General features: G+C 49.2%; 1 protein-coding gene across 1 annotated transcript; it reads left to right on the top strand.

Annotated features, from left to right (window-relative positions):
• Positions 1-2,417: 2,417 nt before the first annotated feature.
• Positions 2,418-9,609, top strand: NT1 (Neurotrophin 1). Its single transcript, XM_043418999.1, has 10 exons — positions 2,418-2,686; positions 3,056-3,235; positions 3,318-3,599; positions 5,534-5,645; positions 5,736-5,868; positions 5,956-6,105; positions 6,692-6,856; positions 7,353-7,681; positions 7,760-8,039; positions 9,012-9,609. The coding sequence occupies exons 1-10, from the start codon at positions 2,648-2,650 to the stop codon at positions 9,247-9,249; spliced, it is 1,908 nt and encodes a 635-aa protein (XP_043274934.1). The 5' UTR covers positions 2,418-2,647; the 3' UTR covers positions 9,250-9,609.
• Positions 9,610-16,501: the final 6,892 nt, after the last annotated feature.

The raw sequence follows: 16,501 nt of genomic DNA, 5'->3' as shown, positions 1-16,501 counted from the left end.
CACTCCTGCCATTGACTCCCGAGTTGGACGATTTTCAATTTATACTCGATTCGAAAAGCGGGCGTCAGATCTCCCGCAGTCGCATCCCCCGATTTCTAACCAGCGATCCCACAAACAAAATCGCAAGATTTTCAGGCGCCAACGTTCCACTCGACTCGATTATTTGCCTGCATTTTTCAGCGACGAACTTTCTCCCAGAGCATCAATGACGTCGACTCACAAAGCGCGCCTGCCCTCCGTCCAAGGAGCGAGAAAGATCTCAGCAGGCTATTCCCGAAATTTACGAGCCAGCAGAGTCCGGTGGCGGCGTAACGAAGGTTTTTTCAATGGAAAATAATGTCCATAAATTAAGATCGAGTAACAGAATAAAAGTGCACTCTCATCGAGGCTCGGGCGTTAAATCACGGCGCGATCTCTCGCCCTGCCCATTCGACGTGTCCTCGGCTCTCGTAATCTTCCAAGAAACTCTCGTAATTCCGCTCGCCGGCAAGATCTCGCGCGCCCAGTCTCCGCGCGTGCTGGTACACGAACGCACGATGTTCAACAGTCTTCTCAACTCCCTTGGCATTCTCTCGGCGAGTAATAGTCAGGGGGATTGCGCGTACGGTTATTTCTAGTGTGTAGCAACGTTTACGGTGTACGTACATCACGAACAACAATTACGTGTATACGCGGCAGATGCAGCATCTGGCGCGATCACGCAGCCGAGGGATGCTGTAAGTTCGTTGGCTGCGTCGCTACAACCTGTTGCCTGCTCTTGGGCGAAGCTGCCTCGCGCCTTCTGCGGTTTCTTACCTACCGCGTTGAGAGGAGACAACCGGAAATGGAAAGGATCTTTGTGCGGAGAGGAGCGAGGGATATTCTTCTCGCAGGGATCGCCGCTTCCTTTGAGTGATGAACTGTCAGCGGCGCATTGTTTCGTATTTCCATGCGATGCGATTAACTCGCGACTTTCTACTCGATCCATTATCTTTCGAAGGCAACATTTTCTTGCGCGTCTCAGTTTCTTTTAAGCAAATCTGCACGGTTGCTTTGTTCGGTCGACTCTATTCGGGATTATCTTCAACGCGAATTCAATTGTTTGACTTTCCATTCGTTAGGAGGAAAAACCTCGGGATTTTCTCTCAGCTATTGAGAGAAAACGGCACATAAAACTGGCAGTCATTATTTTTCATTGATATTCGTATTGTTAGGATTTCTAAAAGGAATTAATCGCGAGGCAGGTCGGGCTAGAATTGGTCGGGATTTCGGGGCGAAGCGTAGCCGATTTCGTTGCGAAAAAGGGAAGCGGCGAATCCGATGCGAGACTCCGTGAGGCTGAGCGTATGGCCGACTTGGCTCGGCACAAGCGCGGTTCTTCCTCATCTCGTGCGAGGGAACGACGACATAAGAGCCGACAAGGAGGGACGGGTTTCTCGGTCACGGCTGCAGTCCGCTTGAGCAGAGAAAGAGAGAGGAAGAGCGCGCGGGAGGGGAGCGAGCTGGCAGGCACGCTTCGGATGTTTCTCGGTTGCGCTGCTCGAGGTACGTGCCACGCACGTTCCTTCGTTTCGAAACTGGTCTTAATGCGTCTGATACCGAAGGAGCCGCTACTGCTTTGCATTTGCTTCGCACGAGCACGCTGTGTTCCTCGACAAATTCCCTCTTAATTTCTTCCCTCCTTTTTACAGTCCTCACGGCGCAACTGCTGCGACGCGTGACCGTTTAATGTAATCCGCGCTGTTATTTCCGCAGCTTTTCCGACCGAGTCGCGCCGCCGCACCAACGATGGAAAGGAAAACATAAAATAATTTGAATTTGATGCTCCCGATAACTCGGCTTCATTGTTCTCCCGAAAAACCCACGAGATTTCTACGCATCTTAAACAAAACGGGACTGTTCGCCGCGCAAAAGTGACTCGATTCTCCTGAATTTTCACAGTTTTCACGAAACTACGATTCCCTCGATTATTACCATTCGTAATCGACAAATTGCTTTTCCATTGAGAAAAAACAGTTTCCCCATTGTTCGTACGGCGTGATGAGTTTGACGTGCGCATTTCGACTCGCGGAATCTCTTTTTCGCACTCTGCTTACACGACCTCGTGTGTGCAAACCGCGGACCGTTCCTCCTCCTCCCTCCGTTCCATTATTGCCGGAAGGAAGATCGTCTCTCTCACATCCCAGCGAGATCGACTCGGCCCCCACCGGGTCTCATCGCGGACTGTATACCACCGCGTGGCGAGCGATTTTTGACCTACAAAAAGCCCATCGAGCGATCCCCGAACACCTGTAGCCGCACTCTGAGCTCAACGAGCGAAAGAAAGATCTCGGAGAGACGGAGAGAGGAGAGAAATTACACGGAGAAAGAGAAACGACTCTTTTTCATCTGGTGTTAGTCGCGGTATAGGCCAGGAAACCGCTCGCGCTCTCGCCGTCGAACACGAGTTGCACCTTTATATCGTGGATTCCTCGCTCCGAGACTCATCGTGTCTCCGCGATACGCGGAATTGTGACGTTCCGAGTGCCTCGTCGCTCCCGAGCCTTCGACTTGGCTCGCTCAACCGTGTGTTTTGTGTACAAATGTGAATTATTTTGGCTCCTCGACTCATCCAAGTTGGACCGCTTTGTCTGCCTTTTCAAACGGTTTATTCCTTCCTCCCGGCAAGATGATTTGCGGCCATGCCATTTTTTTGCTGCCATTTTTGGTAAGTTCGGTCCTCGATCGATATTCGTTTCCAGTCGGATGATCGTTCGTGGTGTTGTTTTTTGGAGCAACACTTTTCGTGTACTTTGCGGAGAATCCTCGTTATAGTTTCTAGCAACAGTCGGTAGCTCTAATTTTCTATTTTATTCCTTTTTGCTGCGATCGCTCAAAAAGTGTTCAGCTCGCTTAGTCTTTTCTCGATGCGAGGAAGGATTTCACCTCGTTAAAATTTTTACTCCCCGTCAAACTCCGGTCATACGTGAAACACTTTCCCGTGCATTTTCTACAGCCTCGTCAAATCGTTCGAAAATACGCACTTGATTTCTCCTCGTTTAATTGATCGAGTAAGAAAAAGGAATGCTTTTTCCAGACGTACTTGTTGATTTCTTCATCAACAGCGGTGCAGATCGCTACCAAAGGCAGCCTGGATGCTCCGAGTTTCGCGAACGGAGACAAACACCAGCCGAGCGACAAGATTTCGACGTCGCTCAGGCGCGAGGACGATTTCCTGACGAACGAAACCGGCAAAATCCGCGACGTTCTCACGGTCGTGAGTATAAAAGCCCGGCGAGAAGCTTTCCAAGAGGATTCCTGAAAGTCCCATTTAATTGCACCATACTTCGACTTCGCAGGCCATGAAAGTCCCCGAGAAGCGGGAACAAATCGGCCAAGTCCTGCCCATCATTCGAAACATGTCCGGGCCCCAAAAACTCGCTTTAGCGAGCCTCGTCTCCTCGAGAATATCGAGCAACGAATCCCTGACGCTGCCCTACGACGAGGCTCACTCGTTCCTCGGTGGTGGCGACGCTCGTACGAACGCGACCCGAGAACTCATGTTACCGATCAGCATGGACATCGCGAAAATCCTGACGGAGGAAGAAAACCTGGAGGAACTGCCCGAGGAATTGCCAGAGGTAGGGCAGCTTTGACGTTCGTCAGAACTGCGTGTTTTTTCCCAACATCTCCAATTCCCTGACGATCGAAACCATCCCGAATATAGGGAAAACCAATTGGGCGAGAAACCGTGAGACGCTCATGAGCACTGCTGGCACACTTACGCCTCCGTATGCAGGGAATTTTTTATCCCATTTCTTCACTTTTTGCCTGCGACGACGGAGCATATAGAAAGGGGAAAATCATTTATGTCGAAAGTAGAACGCGCGTATTATTCTCAGTCTATCCTATGATTATGACCAATCTCCCATGCTAATCAACGGACTTTATCTATCTCCGCATCCAGCCCATTTTTTTCGTAATGCGCCTACGAAGAAATTCGTAGCGCTGAGCGAATTAGATTAACTCCGAAATAATAAGGATGTAGAAAAATCGTCACAATTGTCTATCGATTCCGCAATAATCGATGCACATTTTCCGCCAATCTTTTCTCCCGAATAATCGACCTTTCTCTCCCCTTTAGAAACGCACGATAATTGCTTACAATTGTCACGAGAATAATGGTAAATCTGAGCATACCGAAATGCAGTACCTCCTGTACTGCATGCTAGTCAAATGAGTGCTAAATTTTCAAAACGCTTTTAGACCAAGTTCAACGTATCGATTGAATTTACTGTTAGTAGCATTAAAGCATATTTTATTAAAGTGAAAAAATATTAAAAACGATAGTTTTGCAAAACTATCAATTGATAAATGCAAATTTCCATGCGATAACACATTTTCACAGGTATTTTTCAAAGAATTATCTGTATAAGCGATTTTATTGCACCGAGTCTCATTTCGTACCTTAGCTGATCCTCTACGTTTCCTCTACGAAAAAGTTTCTTCGTAACGAGGTGAATTCGTAATGAGACTTGTTGCAGTAAAACCAGTCAGAAAACGCAGATAATTCTTTGAAACACGCACCAGTGAAAATGTGTCATCGTGGAAGTTTGCATTTATCAGTCGATTCTTTCGCAAAACTATAATTTTTAATATTTTTTCACGTTAATAAAATATGCTGTAATACAAATCCACTAACAATGCGTTTAATCGGTACGTTAAACTTGGTCTAAAAGCGTGTTTTGACAATTTAGCACTCATTTGACTAGCAGTGGTACCGTAGTTACCTTAATGCCAACAGCGAAACTCCTCGCTCGTATCATTTCTTCTACGATTAAGAACGAAACTCAAAAAACGAGTATCCTCGTACGGATTATTTCAGACTCGAGAGAGGGACTTTAAGTCGACATAATGGCTCTTCGCTCGCAGGACATTTCTGTTTCCTGTACACACAATACTCAACATCATTCCATTAAAGTGTAATGTACAGCACTCTCACCTACTTGTCTCAAACCAATGAACAATGTGTGTTTATCTCTCTTACGTATGTGCTCAAGAGATCGCGCTAGAAAGTCAACGTGAAAGAGAGAGAGAGAGGAGAGAGGAACGAGCCTCTCCTCTTTCAGCCGATCTTCCGTACAGTGAATTTCTTTTCGAGTCGAGTCATCGTAGAACCATCATTGCCTGAAAACCTCAATTGACTCAGGACAATGGTCCACTTTTTTCGTTCCTACCCTCGATATTTCGCATTTGAGTAAAAAATTTCGTGTACCGAATCGCTGGAAGGCGGTTGTAAGATTTTGCATTCGGAAGTTCGGATAAATGCTGGTCGTGAGAAAGAAAAAACAAGTGCAGAAAGCACTTTTGATAGGGAACAATCTTTTGGCTCCGCGCTACTATACACGCATCGAAACCGGAAGAACCGTTCCAGTCCTTAATCAGCGCGTGACTCGAGAAAATCGAGATGAGATATTTGCGTGAATTAGGCTCAACGGAGCGGCCCAAAGTTCTTGTTCATTTTCGCCGATACCGAAAGCATGGATTTTTGAGTTTGCCATGAATTTTCTTGCAGGCGCAGGAACTCCGGCTCCTCGTGAGACCCGGGAGGGGTCGACGTCCTTACTTTCGACCCCCGCCGCCACCACGGACTTCTTCCGGCTTTAATCGGCGTAATGTTTATTCCGGTATTCGACATGTCACTAGATACGGCTAAGAAAGAATCCGCCGGGAGTCCAAATTTTCGTAAAACGTTGATTTTTGTGATTTTCGAGCAGCGGAGGGATCCCGGGTTTCGACGAAGCGACCGGGACGGAGACCGACGAAAAGCGCGACGAGGGAAGAACCGTCGGGCGACGAGTGCACTTTTTTCTCGAAAACCGTCTGCCTCGAGGTCGCCAACTATCCTCAGTAAGAATTCTTCCTATTTTTTCCCCGACATTCCCCATTTTATTAATAAATTTGAAAAAACCTTGATCGTTTGTCGAAAATTCGCAGTGAAGCTATCATGAGAAGCATCAGAGGAAACAAGGAGATGGTCGCCGCCCTATTGACGGATTACAAATCCGAGGACGATCCCGAGAACCTGAGGAATCGTCCATCAGCACTGCCACTGGAGAACCGATTCGAAAACAACGAAATTCGGAGGTTCGTAAGAACTTTAGTGTTTTTTTTCGCAGAACGGCGATCAATTTTTCCACTGAGATTTAACAGTGAAAGTGATGTAAACCTCAGTCGCCTGCTTGACGAAAAGACGAGTTGAGCATGAGTGCAAGGAAGGTTGACGGGCGATAGGCGCAGCGCGCCTCGGAGACGCGTTCCGGGCCTTTCACTTCTCGCGATCGTTTTGTGCTCACTCTTATGATCGCCGAGTTGAATCGAATTTCTCCCTGGAGTTTGCGGAGGGAGAAGAAAAATGTGTGAAGAAAATGCTACCGCGAAAGTCAACGATCTATAAAAGTTTATTCAATTTAGCGCATGGATCGCAACATCCCGGAATTAGCCTCGTCGCGTATATTCACCCAAATTGATGTGGCCGGAGCACCGCAATCAACGAATCAAGAGTGTCGTTAAGCGTCAGGCTTTCTAGGCATTTGGATTAGCCACGATAAAAATGAATTTCCAATTATCTGTTACCAGCACCGGATAACAACGCAGCTTGCACAATTTTTAATGCACCGCTAGAATACGATGTTGCTCCACGGTATTTCTGATGCGATTAACATTTTTTTAGGCGATCCGATTATCCTTCCCCGTTCGACAACGTCGAGGAAGGCTTCACCTGCCCCTCCAACGTCATGTACGCTCGTCCTCAATTGGCCAGAGCCGTTTCCGGTATCTGGAAATACATCATCAATACAGGAGAACACACGCAAACGTTACGCCTGGAAAAATGCTCGTAAGTCGGAAATCGCTCGTTTCACGTCGGATCGAGCTTGCTCATTATTTTCTACGAAATATCAATTTCACGTTGAGAGTCGAACGAAGGAAGCTCCGTTAAAATTCGTTGATGTCGTTCGATCGACGTTCAACGGACGATTTTACCGTCAGACTTTTTCCGCTTCGCTCAATCGGCGATTCCCCCGTGGAGCTGGACCCGAGAAAATCCACTTTTTGTCGCCTCCGACTCGTGCTTCGTCCCACGCGATTGGTAAATAAAGGGCGTTCGAGCAGCACTAGCTTCGCAATGGGTGTGAAAAAAGTTGACGAAACAAACACCGCGTCCGGGCCTACACAGCGTAGCTGAACAAACAAAACTTTCTTCGCCACCGTCTAATATTTGCTCTCATTGTGGAATCCTGCGCTCGGAGTCGTTGAAGAATTTCTCGACCCATCGTCAATGAAGGAACGAATGAACGCGTGAAATATCGAAGCGCATTTTTTTTGTTTAACAGGAAACCAAAAGCGAGCTGCTCCTTCATATCCGAAAATTACCGATCGTCGTGCATCCAAGTGTACAACTATCATCGACTGCTCACGTGGGAGGCCTCGCTCGGTCTTCACATGGACATTTTCAAAGTGCCAACTTGTTGCAGCTGCCACGTGCACGGTTACGCAGAACTTTTTCCACCGATTCAGAAAGACCCGCGACCCTCCCACCACGAGAGCTTCCCTGGAGCGGAATTCGCCACGGAGGATGAGGCCTCGAACCCTCCCGAATATTCCGAAAGACCCTCGAGCTACCTGACGAAGTTCAAGCCTTCGTCGTTGGACACGAATTTCCGTATGTTGAAAAATGCTCAGTGAACTTTGCTCCAAAGTTCAAGAATTTAGCTTCATCGCGCACCTTTTCAAATTGAAGTTTCGAGCTCGAAGAAGCCACTGGCCGATGCTGGAACAGCGAACCGGCCGAGCTACGCTCTACCCGGAAGAAGGAAGAAACCAACCTCGCCTCCGAGACCGTTCGACAAACTCCCACAACAGCACGCCCCTAACACTCGAGCTCCTGGCTACAAAGGCCCGATTATTAAAAGCAAGCGACCAGCGAGACCGAGCAGACCTTACCGGAGAGAATCGAGCGCGGATCTCGACGATAATGCGTCAAGCTCCATCGAGTCCAGCACCGGCAACCTCAGTAATTGGTCAGTTAACTTTTTCAATATTACCAAATAAACGCTTCCTCGATTTCCTCATAAACAGCTTTACCAGCAGCGTGGTGTAGCGACGCCGAGCTATTCAACAATTCGACTAATATCCCACGTAACGAATTGGCCTACCGCACCAGTACAAACCAATGTAAAAGTCCATTTTCCGCCAATCAATTTTCTCCCGATTCCCGATACTCAAAATTGTGCAAACCCACTTTTTTTCAACACCGACGTGCCATTCCCTGTACTTTGTTATCAGAGAGAAAGTGTGTTTCTTGGTTTCTCTATTTTGTTTTTCTTTCATTGCCGAAACATTGTTGAATCAACGAAAGTTTCGTTAAGGAGTCTACCCTAATTAGACGGGCAAAAAAATACTATTTTCACGCATTTTTTTGACCCGTAAAAATTATAAATATAAATATTAAAAGTGTGAGGCCTAAAAAATACGATCTTAAAATACACAAAAAAAAAATTTTTCTCATTTTACTCAGTTTTCGTACAGAAAAATGGAGGAGGAGACATGTCCAAAAAAAATGGGTGCGCGTTGTTGATAAAATCTCTGGAATGGATGATCGGAGAAAAAAAATAAAAATGCTTTTAGATTCAATAGATGAAAGGCTATAGCACGTATCATACGATTTTAGATTTTTTCAAAAATCACAAAATGCCGGTCATTTTTCCAAAAACTGAAAAAGCACGTTCTTTTCATCGCTTTTTGTAAAAAAAAAAAAAAAAAAAAAAAATAGTAAATATTTGTTGAAGCAGCAAATTTCTTTCCTCATTTTCAGTGAATTTCTTTAATTCTCTTCTCACCAAAAACGACTGGACGAATTGCGGTGAAATTTCGGATGCATATTGGAACAATTCCTGCAAAGTTTTTCGTCCAGTCAGAAAGCAGTCTCCGCTATGATCCTTCGCTACATTAATAAGGCAATGCAAAAATTCACTTTTCCGTTTCCTGTTCAGGTCCAGCCAGCTGTACGACCAAGACATGGACGCCTCGACGAGGCTGCACAACGGAGGTTTCGACGAGGAGTACCAGGAGCCAAACCGACGTGTAAATTACAATTATCATCCGATCATAGATTTCTTCAAGCCGGAAGCATCGATGCTGCAATCCCCCGAGCCACAGTTGGCGACCCAGAGCTCAACGCCCGAGCAGCAGGCAAATTCAGACTCTTGGAAACCGATGATAGCCACTTAGTAGCTTAGAGTAGATTTTTCAAAGTACCTGAGACAACGTTTATCTTGTTTGTTTTTTTACTTTTTTATTTCTTTTGTAAAAAGTAAGGGAAAGCTGGCACGAGTGGAGGATATTTCTGAGCTTAATTTATTGGCACATTCATTCGACTGTTGTTCGTAGCTCGAGGGAGCTGCGGGAATGCGAATTGTACAAATATCAATTTTTCGATAAATTATTTAACCTATTTATAGTGTTAGTTGTAAGCTATTTTCGTTTTTTATTTACTCCCGTATTTTTACATGTATTTTCACTCGGCCCATCGATCCGGTTTTTATTTATTAAACTCGCTCGAAATAATTTTCGATGCTGCAAGAAATAAAGTCCCTGACACCTGAAAAATTGTTGGAATTTAATCGAGAAGATAATTTGTTTTTCGTCCTCGGGCCACGATCGCGATCCATCGCATCGCTGATCCACCGAGCGTATCCTTCCAACTATCGACTTTCTTCGCTCTTTATAAATTGTCGACAAAATGAAGAAATGTTTGATTTGAGGTCTCTCGTTCCACTCGAATAAATCACGCGGACAGCTCGTCGCTCGCTCGACGGAGCGAGCTCTTAAAATCGAATCTCGGTTCGTCGCTGCTCAAATCGCCGACATTCGCACGGTGCACTGGCGAGGAAAGTTTTCCAAAATCGAGTCGTTTCTATACGCGAGCTTTTCGTCAAAGAAACGCTTTTGACGAGTCACCGAAATATTTTGAGACGGAAATTCGAACAAGGAAAATCTTCATCGAGCATTCTGGAGGTCGGGACTAAAAAATTATCAAAATTGTGCTCAAATAAAATATTTGAATTAGTTTTGAGTCAGTAGGAAAATGACGTTCGATCTAATTTCGCTACCGATCGGTTTTGTGGTGCAAAATGATCAGACGTGACAGGACGCCCTACCGCGACGCCGGCTTTCTTCTCCTGTTGACGAGAAAATGAGTATTCTATAAATTAGAGTGTGACCATCGCAGGAGCGATCAGTCCATGACTGTCGGCGTGGCACGATCGATTGAGAATTCCGAGCATTTCCTGACAGCGAGTCGATAAAATAAAAGTTCGTTCTCTCCCATCAATAAATCGTGCGACACTCGCTGTTTTTATTTTCCCCGCGAACCGTCTTTTTAGCTACAAGCCAGCCGATGGCGTGCAAACTCACGGAACGTTAAAAAACTCCCGAAATAAAAAAATTTACAGTTTCTTGACAATTGCGATAAGAAATATCGTTGGATGATCTTTCCACTCGATTTTTCGAAAACAATAAAAACTTTGGTATCGTTGATTCCGCGAAAATGGAGCGCTGAAACAGTGAAAGAATAAAAATTCTAAGATGCAATTAAAAAATGAGTGACTCCCTTAACATGGATGCGAGAAGTGTGTCGAGTTGCTTGTTCATCATTTTTATCGCTCTCAGCCCAAGAGTGGAAGCGATTTCGGTCGAAAAAGCTCCGAGTTCACCTTCCCCCGATCCAACAGTGTCGACGGACGCGTCGAGCACGTTCCCAGGCATCGAAATCTCGGAGAGCAAAGTGTCGAAAAATTATGCGACGTTTGCCAGCGAGCCGGAGGAGGCTTATTCGCGGGAGCCCGACGTCGAGGGCGCTCCGCCGGACCACGTTGTGCCTTACAGCGAGCACGAGAATCCGGAGGAACCGTCGACGCGATCAAAGTACACGAATGGGAACGTCGGTCCGGGACCAGGCGCTCGCAAAGTAGAGCTCGATTTCGTGCCAACCAAAGTGTACGCCCAGGTCCGTAAAAGCCACACCGTTAAGCGCGTCCCTCGCGAAGATGCTCTCGAAAGCGCGAGCAACGAGGAAGAGATCCTCGCAGCTCCGAGGCTCCGCGAGGTTGTTACCAAATCGAAAGCGAACACGGTCTACACGGAAGAGGGCTACGAGGACGCTGCCTACGATCACGGCGGCCACGTCAGGGACGCGGATTTCGAAGAGGATTACACCAAAAAAATAGGCGAGCAAGAGGCCGCTGAGCTGAACGACGTCGAGAACGAGCCGGGAATCAAGGAGGGGGACGAAGCTGGAAAACCGCGCGATTACGACACCGAGAAAAGCGCCGAGAAACTCGACCGTTTGTGGCAGGATCCTTCGATAAATCCTAAGCTAATTACGGAAAACGAGATCGAGAAGCTGGAGAGGGACTTGGAAAGCGAATACGAGGAGTCGGAGAAAAAAGCGGAGACTCGAGTGCCAGAAAACTTGGAAAATCCTCACGGAAGCGAGGAGCAGGAAGAGAGCGAGCCTCGAGGAGCCACGAGGGACTATGGGAGTGAGAATGAAGTTGAGGAACGCCACGACGAGTCCGACGACGATTTGGACGAAGTTTCGAAACGCGAAGCCTCAACGGAATCCCCGAATAATGAAATTCGTGAAAATTTCGATTTCAAAGCCAACGAACACGAGTTCACGTCCGAAAATCCTTCCGTTGACTACGCCAAGGTTTTCTGGGATTATTTCAAATCCGTAGGAAACGATCACACGCCGGACAAGTTCTTCGGGCCCTCGGAAATCGGCGGGAGCACAGAAAACCACGAAACTTCCAGTCCCGAGACATTCTCCATCGCTCCAAGTTTCCCGAGCGCTCGCGCCGCCCTGGATTCCTATTCCGATTTCACCTTCGCCCCCAGCACAGAATTGAACAGTTTCGTAACCAGCAGGATGGATCACGCTCCGTCAGCGGCATCGCTGTACGAATCCTGGAAGCGGCAAGACGAAAACCGGCATTCCGAGGAGTATTTCGAAAGGGATTCCGACTCTTGGGATTCCTACGTGACGAACTCCGCTGAAGAGACGCGAGAAGCTGACGATTTCGAGAAAAACACTTCCGGATTGAATCTGCAAAACGGCGAAGGCTCGATGACTCTGATCGGCCCGAAAAAACTTTCGTACACGGTTATAATACGACCGAGTGAAAAACCCCGGACGGAAACGCGTCCGTGCGATGACGAAGCTCGTAAGAGGCCTGGGGAAAGGACGCTCGTTGTGAAATCGTCGGAGCCTGCGAGTCCGGAGGCGGTTAACGATTTTTCGAATGCAAACGATTTCACTGGCATCGAAGCACCGTTACCCGCTGTGCCTCCGCGACGGCTCACGTACGCCGACTTTGTTTCTCATTCCTACGCGAGCCGGGCTCATTCGAGCGTGACGCCGGAGATCGGAACGACGCTCAAACAGATAAGCAATGTTGAGCGCCCCCGTTTGGGGAAAAAGCCGAAAAGCTTGCATCCTCGCTACGGCCAATTTCGAGCTCGTGCCAATCACCCCCGTCAGCTTTACCCGGTGAGAAAACTCTTACCTCCGCCCTCGGTCGACCGGAGGAAATATCCGAACTTGTTGAACGTTCAATCGGCCGGAAGAGCGATTAAACGACAAGAGACGATTGTGAATTTTCACCCGTGGCCGGGCATGATGCGCGTCTACCGAACGCTCGAGAGGCGGATCCTTCCGAGGCGAAGACGATCAACGAAGGAGCTGGGTAATCAAGCGTCCCCGAGTCGTGACAAAATGAGGGACGACGCCGCGGATCCTTCGAGTGTAAAACAATCGCGGCTCAAGAGAAATCCCCCTGGTGAGTCGGATCGATTAGTCGAGGCTGACTACGACGCTGCACCGGAGAAATCGACCGGCCCGGGGAACAGCCTCGGAGCCAACGGCGAGAAACTGCTCCGCGAAGCCCCGAGAATCGTTGACGAAGTCATCGACGGTGAAATTGCGTCCCGATTCAAGGACGACGGGGATTCGGAACAGGAAAATAGCGAGGAGGGTGGTGAAGGGAAACGCGAAAATATCGACGTGCCGGATTTCGAGTTTTCCGAGGTAACCGAGAACGAAGGGAGGGAAAAAATCGTCGCGAAACCCGCCCTGCGCAAGGCCCCTCTCGACCTTCGTAAATATCCGTTTTATCGAAATTCTGACATTCCGCGATCTTCCGCGCTCAAGTACGTCACGAACCCCCGTTCAGTGCCCAGGAAAACTTTCGGCGGTAGCGAATTCTACGACTCGCGGGACCGGTACCGGGAGTGCGAGGACGTCAAACCCGATCTCGACGGTGCTTTGCCCTCCGAGAGGAGCAGCGAGGAACAGGAGGACGAGGAAGACGGGGGTGAGCAACGGGGGAGCCGGCCTCGGCTGCACGGCCTCGGGGACAGGCTCGATTGTTTCCGTGCCAAATACTTCGACGATAATCCCTTGGACAATCCTCTCTTCCTGGAGGAAACGGTCGGACAACCGCGATTGCCCGAAGAGCTCGATCCGAGGAAGCTCAATTTGAGAATCTTCGATCCCCCGAGGATCGAAGCCCAGCGGAGAGTTTCCGAGAGACCGGAACTCACCGCACGTCGAACGAATCGTACGAGGTCGACGAATCAGTCATCCAATCGTAGTGAAGGTCGAGCGAATCGAATCACCGCTGGGAAGGACGCGGGAGCCGAACAATCGCGAGTTACCGAGGGCAGGACGATCCCGAAGAGGCACAGAATCCGAAAACTGCGTCCTCGGACGACGACGGAAGCTCCCGTCATTCCAACGACTCCTTATGAGCGCCAAGTCTACGAGGACGTTATGGGCACGATTAAAAATCTCGCCGGTCTGTACGAGACGTTCGGTGAGCCGAGCACTTCCGCCACGTCCTTTCTACCGGAAGAGAACCGTGCTCCCGCAGCTCCGAGGGAGAAAAAAATCGATTTTCAAAGCGTTCACATCACCGAGAGGCCTCGAGGTTTCACGGTCCAAGGATTGCTGCCTCCCGAGCCAACGGAGCCGCCTGCCTTTCAGCGATACCGGATCATCCCGTACCGAACGAACAAAGTTTCTTACAGGACGAGACTGCGATTGGAGAACGCTCCAGGCGGGGGAGCAGCCAAATTAGGTTATTTCCGAACGGTCACCGTTCACAAGAGGAGCGTCGACAGTGAAATAACGCGATCGGACTTGGACCCAGCGGCGTCGAGGAACATCGGCGCGCTCCCAACGCACCGTTTGGAGCATGCGAATTCCACGAATCGCCGAGACTCCGGATCGGGAGAGCCGAAGGTCGACGAGGAAGCTGCAGCTTCGGAGAGAATCGTTTACACCGTCCAGGACAGGATCAGGCACTCGAAGCCTCGGGGAAACGTGAAATTCGCTAATTTGGAAACTTCCGCGAGCGAAAACGTGAAGAGCCGTGAGCCAAGAATCAGTCGAGTTCCTCGGAGGAATGTGACGAAACCGGGGGAGCTACCGGCCCCTGCGACGAATTTCGCCTCCACGAGCCCCCCTTCCGGCAGGCACTACCTCGACGAACCCAACGAAATGTACAAAATTCAGTACTCGACGACCCACGGACGACAAATCGAACCGAACGACCTTCAAAGACGCAGCCTTGACGAAGCTTCCGAAGAACACGACGGTGAGGAAACTTTGGAAGAAGATGCAGCCGAGAAGCAGGATCGGAGAGAATCCTACGGGACTCAGGAGCCGCCGGGAGACCCCAACAGCGGCAAACCCTCGCCCGGAGAACCAGACTTCGTTCGACTGCGCGAATACCTCGAGTCCGATCCACCAGGCTATTCGGAAGCTTTCGGCAAAAAATCGTCGAGCTCCGAGGACGAAGGACCCGAAATACCGCACGAGGACGCTGAGTCGAGGCAAGAAGTGAGCGATGCGAGGGGGAGAGAGCAAGAGGAAGAAACTGAAGACGAAGAGGAACGTGGAGGGGAGAAAGCGTCGGAGTCGCTCGTCGACGAGGATTCGTCGTCCGGATCTGTCGAGAGCAACGCGTCGTCGGAACAATCGAAATCAGCGAAAAAATCCGCGGACGATTCCGAGGTTGAGGAGGCAGGTGAAGAGCAAGAAGACGACGAAGATACGCATGCGCCTCTGACCGAGGACGAAACAGCTTCGAACGTAGAGGACAGCGAGAAGGAGTTCGAACGCTTCGCCTCACGCCCATTTTCGCCGTTCGAGAGTTACGAGGATTCAAAGTACATGGACCTCGGTCCACGCCTGAGCAAACCGTACTTCTATCATCCGAGTTTCTCCACCTTGAATTATCGACGAAGGAAGTACTCGAAGGACCGGGAAAGGGACGAGAGCACAGAGAGCGGTGAGAAGCGTTCGAAATACGTTTTCCCCTGGGACGCGGACGGATCTCGTGACGAGCAGGCAGAAAAGTCGAGCGAGGAAAGCCTCAGGATCGAAAAATACGAGTATCCCTGGGAGCGGAGGGAAAGACTGGCGCGAGAGCGACGTAGAAAGGAAAAGGAGAAAAGGGAGCACGAGAGACTGTACGGTTTCTCCGACGACGACGACGAAGACGAGGATGACGGACCGGAAAGTCCTTCAGGAACGGAACTACGATCAAAACGCTTACTTCCCTGGAAAGACGACGCAGAACCGTCGAAACGATCCGGAAGAAGAAAAACGAGCCGGAGCAGGGCGACCGACAACGAGGAAATGAGCTCGGAACATCGGCCGCGGTTCAGCAGCCGATACAAAACTCCAAATTCATCGTTGAACGATGACAATGATCCTGCCGCGACGTCGATCCAGAAATCGAGGAAAAACGAGCCCTCGAAACTCGGTGAACTCCGGAACGGTCTTCTCCGAGTGGATAAAAACGCAGAAACTTCAGTCGCGAGCACTCACGAACCTCCGGCCTTCACAGTACCACTCAAAAAGGCAGCGAGACGAAGGGTCCAAACGCAGACCACGAGCACAACGCCATCCACGAAAAATTCATTCGACACCAAAAGGAAAAAGAGAGTCTGGCCGTCGACCACGAGCACCACGAAAAAACCGATTCTCCGAAGAAGACCCCAAAATTCCGGGGTGGCCCGAGAATCTCTTGGATCCGGATCCCAGAAAGATGTCGTCGTCGTCGTCAATCCGAGTGGGGGAAACATTCGGCGACGTCGATTGCCGGTGAACAGGTCGAGAAACTCGACCTCCGACGCCAAAATTTCCGGACCAGGATACCAAAAGGCAGCACCGAATCCTCAGCGGACAAACGCGCAGCAGGAAGAATCAACGATGAAGAGTATCGCGACGAAAAGTACTACGCCGAAGGTAAAAACGACCGAGCACCGTTCTCGATTCTCCAAGGAAGAAATAATAACGAAAACCTCGTATCCTGGACGGAATGACAAAAATATTGGGGACAGTAACCAGGGAATTACCGGGAACGAAGAAAATGGTGACTTCGCGGACTCGCGGGACAAGCCGTTGAACGAG

Source organism: Venturia canescens, chromosome 5, assembly GCF_019457755.1.
Source record: "Venturia canescens isolate UGA chromosome 5, ASM1945775v1, whole genome shotgun sequence".
Classification (NCBI taxonomy): domain Eukaryota; kingdom Metazoa; phylum Arthropoda; class Insecta; order Hymenoptera; family Ichneumonidae; genus Venturia; species Venturia canescens.
The sequence above is the reverse complement of the archived record's forward strand: the minus strand, read 5'-3'. Positions and strand labels throughout refer to the sequence as shown.

Bases quoted from the DNA above. Each gene is read 5' to 3' on its own strand.
- NT1 (XM_043418999.1), top strand. From the start codon at position 2,648: ATGATTTGCGGCCATGCCATTTTTTTGCTGCCATTTTTG. The intron at 5,646-5,735 runs GTATTCGACATG...ATTTTCGAGCAG, and splicing joins TCGGCGTAATGTTTATTCCG to CGGAGGGATCCCGGGTTTCG. The intron at 5,869-5,955 runs GTAAGAATTCTT...GAAAATTCGCAG, and splicing joins GAGGTCGCCAACTATCCTCA to TGAAGCTATCATGAGAAGCA.